This window comes from Camelus dromedarius, chromosome 23, assembly GCF_036321535.1.
Source record: "Camelus dromedarius isolate mCamDro1 chromosome 23, mCamDro1.pat, whole genome shotgun sequence".
NCBI classification, from domain to species: domain Eukaryota; kingdom Metazoa; phylum Chordata; class Mammalia; order Artiodactyla; family Camelidae; genus Camelus; species Camelus dromedarius.
Genome location: NC_087458.1, coordinates 16,928,838 through 16,932,868, shown reverse-complemented (window position 1 = coordinate 16,932,868; position 4,031 = coordinate 16,928,838). Strand labels below are relative to the sequence as shown.

General features: G+C 40.0%; 1 protein-coding gene across 4 annotated transcripts in view; it reads left to right on the top strand.

Annotated features, from left to right (window-relative positions):
* Window positions 1–199: 199 nt before the first annotated feature.
* The window catches only part of NME7 (NME/NM23 family member 7), a 171,904-nt gene continuing 168,072 nt past the window's right edge, over window positions 200–4,031 (top strand). For 3 of the 4 annotated variants that reach the window (XM_010984472.3, XM_010984471.3, XM_010984473.3), the window contains exon 1: window positions 200–327. In XM_010984472.3, the coding sequence (XP_010982774.1) occupies window positions 325–327 (3 nt within the window). In that variant the 5' untranslated portion in view covers window positions 200–324. The remainder of the gene's footprint in view (window positions 328–4,031) is intronic. The other variant, XM_010984474.3, reaches the window with a different exon arrangement.

Below are 4,031 nucleotides of genomic sequence, written 5' to 3'. Positions count from 1 at the left end.
AAAGAGAAACTATTTGGACCCCAGGCTGGTATTAGCTTGAATTTCCGGGTCATCTGTCAACGAAACGGAAGTGATGATGCTGGAAAGAGGTAGGCGGTGTTCCGTCGCCCCAGGCAACGGCGTGAAGGGGCGGGTGTGTCGGCTGGAAGGGAGGGGCTACGTTTACTCTCAACCACTAGGGACGAAGGGGCGAGGCAGAGGCGCCTCGCGCAAGAGTCCGGCAGTAGGCGGAGCTGTGTTGCCAGAGTAACCCGGCGTTGGTGTTCGTGTTCGCGTCTTCCTGTCCCGAAGATACCTGTTTCCTTGTGCGGATATTCTGAGGCGATGGTGAGTGCCAGGCGAGGCCAGAAGGACTGCTCTGGGGTCTGGTTACGCTGCGTCTCAGGTCCTGAGGCGTCCGGGCCCCGAGAGGCGTCCGCGTTCCTTCTGCTTTCGCCCTGCTATCTTTCTCCCATTCCACGAGCTGTCCGTGCAGTTTCCTTGCTTTCCCTATTTCTTGCAGCATCGTGAATTCCACTTTGGTATTGCTAAGCCTCTAGAGTGATGTGCAAAGTTTATGGGTAAGATACGGAGTCTAATAGTCTGAGGTGAAACATTATTTCGAACAAACATTTAAAATGTTTTCATTTTCATCATTCCTTCCCTCCCACCTCCCCAAGCTGTTTCACCTTAACGCGCTTCATCGAAGAGTATGTGCTCGTGTATGTGTGACTTTCTCATTACCTTTCCGAGTCTCCCTAGATCCTGCAGTTTTGCTCTCTTGAGTGGCCGAGCACTCTCCCACACCCTAAGGGCCAATAAGTAACAGCTGTATTTTGCATTAGTTCTTTTCTGGCCTGTTGATTACCTTCTTGGTCCGTGCTTTTTAACAGGAATGCCCCTCAGTATCACTTGGAGATCACTTCTGGAACATTCACTTGCTTGAGCTTCACCCGGAGGAATTCCTAATGAATAGGAGTGGGGCTCCGTGTTTGCATTTTAAAAAAGCCTATAGGTGATTTTAATTCACTCACGCGTTTGAGAACACCGGGGTTCTAGTTAATTCTCTTAATTACTAAATCTTTTAAACACGAATAAGGGACTGGAGGATAGAAAAATGATTGTTGTCAGATGGATATAGCTAGTAACTTAGCAGTAGAGTCCCACTCACCACCCTTTCTTTCTCTGTTACTCAGCAATTCATTTCCAGGCACTGGATAGGTGTCTCTTCTGTGATGCCTCACTTTTCTACTCAGAGAGAGTGACTCTTCATTCTTTTTCTGTCACAACTTTACATAGTACACGTCTCTCGTATTGTACTTACCACGTTCAGTTGAAATTCATTGTCTATAGATTTGTCTCCCTTACCAAACTGTGAACTATTAGAGGAATGGATCTTTATTTTGCTCACTGCTATTGCTTAGAACATATTAGGCACCCAGATATTTGCTGAATGAATTTAAAAAAGTAAGAAAGAATCTGATAAATGCTCTGAGAGGGTACAGAGTACTTGGGGTATATTGGAGGATGGAGCTTTCACTTTTCTGAATCAGAAGAGCCATCATGAAGCAAATGTAATAGAATTTCAAAGGCTAGAATTCAATGACTTGTACAATGGCATAGGGAGATGAAAAGTGACATTTGTGGAGTACTGGTTTTTTTGTGCTGCTCTTATATTTTGTCATTCAGACTTCCCAACAACCCTAAGAGCAGTGAATTACTCCCCTGACCCTCTGCCCTGGCTGGAGTTGAGTGTGGTGGCTCTTTCAAATTGGGTGGCCAATGAAGGCCCCTCTGAGGAAGTGACTTTTGTCTTGAATTCTAAACGATAAAGTGCAGTGATCTGAGGGAAGGGTTCTAGGCAGCCCGACAACAAGATCAAAGGCCCTGAGACAGGAAAAGGCTTTGAGTATTACAGGCACTGACCTTATGGTTTAATGTAAAAGAAGAGTACAAATTAGATTGTGGGGTGGGGTGGGGGTGGCAGCAGCAGGAGGAGTATGGTGAATAGCATGAGATTTGGGTAGAGAGGTAGGCAGAGGCAGACCACGTGTATATAGTACAACAGTGTTTCTCAAACTGTGGTTATAACCTTTATTTAGTCATTAGATCAATTTGTGGTATGTAGCCAGCATTAAAAAAGAAGACAACATAAAATAGACATTTACTATATTCATTGCATGTAGTAAGGGTCACTGTCTTGAAACTTTTGTTTTAAATTGTATGTGTGTTGTGTGTACTGTGTTATGATGTAGAATATATTTATTACTGTGAGCTGCGATCCAGTACAAGATATAATGCGCTTTGAACAATACACACTTTAAATGGCAAAATAGTTGAAATCTCAAGGCATGAAGATTTCTTCTTCTTCCTTTGACCTAGTGACAATCTTATTGTGTGGCAGGAAAAAGTCTGAATTTAATGAAAGTCTTAAATTGACTAGAGTAGAATTTCCAAGTTTCTTTCTGCATCTAGCTCTCTTTCCTATGTCAGTTGCTGTCAGTCCTTTATGAGAAAGAGAAACAGAAAGAGAAATGGATGTCCTTTCTTTGTGTTCAGTGTGGCCATGGGGGTGTGTACTCTATCGAAGGCTGATGGTCTCTACAAGAGCTGAGGATGGAGCTTGTCTGTTCTGCTGGTATGGCTTCCTGATCACTGCAAGTAAATTATCTGGTCAGCTTCTGTCTTCATCTGGTTTGTTACAGTTTTACCTTCCAGCACCAAAGTTGGGTTCTGGCTACAGATTCCGGAACTGCTTTTATTATCTTGTGAAGCAGAGAGAGGCAACTGTAGTGAAGGATGTCTCACATCCATGTTAAGATAAAGAATATCCTAGAGTCACCAATTAATTTACTTCGGTGCATAGAGAGAACAGAGAAGATGATTATGAGATTCTTCTGGCTGATAAAGATCTATGAATGTTATATGTCTTCTAAAATAGAACACTGATTTGAAAACTGTTAACCAAGATGAACTGCTAGTGTAACTAAGGTTTTTAAAGATGATCAACTGTGCTTCACAAGAATTAGACTAAACAAATGTCTCAAAGATGATGTTGTTTTAAAAGAGCCTTCAAAGAAGAGTTTCATGATGGCTAAAGAGCAAGATTTTATTCTATGAACTGTTTTTCAGTTTTCAACTTTATAAAATTTCTTCTGTGTAGGTTCACTGTTTTTTTGTCTTGGTGCATCCTTCATCTCCACCCAGAATTTTTTTTGTTACTTGAACTGCTAACTTGGAGGAATTGCAGCTTGAAAGCTAAGCAGGTTTTTATTCACTACAACTGAATCAGAAAGTTCAGAGTCTAAAATAAGAACTTGAGACTTAAGAATTTTTTCCCTATATATTTTGTTATGTGTATTTGTTCATTATGCTTGTTATATTCGTTAGCAGGAACCAGTTCTTTTTGCAAAACTGAATAGCAACTGGTTAATATAGTGTCCTCATTTTCCTTGTATGTAGCTCTTTATCTTTTTTCTTGTTCTTTTTCTGCCTTTTTATCCCCATCCTTTCTTTTTTTCTCTAGCTTTATTGAGATATAATTGACATATAACACTATGTAAGTTTGAGATGTACGTGTTAATTTGATACATTTACGTATTACAAAATGATTACCTCCATCTCTTAGATAATTACCATTTCTTTTTTATGATGAGAACATTTAAGATCTCTTTTAGAACAGATTAGTGGTTGCCAGAGGCAGGGTGGTGGAGGGGTGGGTCAAAAGGGTGAAGGTGGTCAGAAGATAAATAAGTCATGGGGATGTAATGGACAGCATGGTGACTGTAGTTAATAAGACTGTTGCAGATTCGAAAGTCACTACGTGAGTAGATCTTAACCATTCTCATAAGAAAAAAAAATTTGTAACTATATATGGTGACGGATATTAATTAGACTTATTGTGATCATTTTGCAATATATATAAATATTGAATCATTATATTGTATACCTGAAATTAATTATAATGTTATATATGTCAATTCTAAGTTTAAAAAACTCCAAAAGCAAACAGATAAAAAAGAAATCATCTTAGTAAGATCCAGGACTTTGAA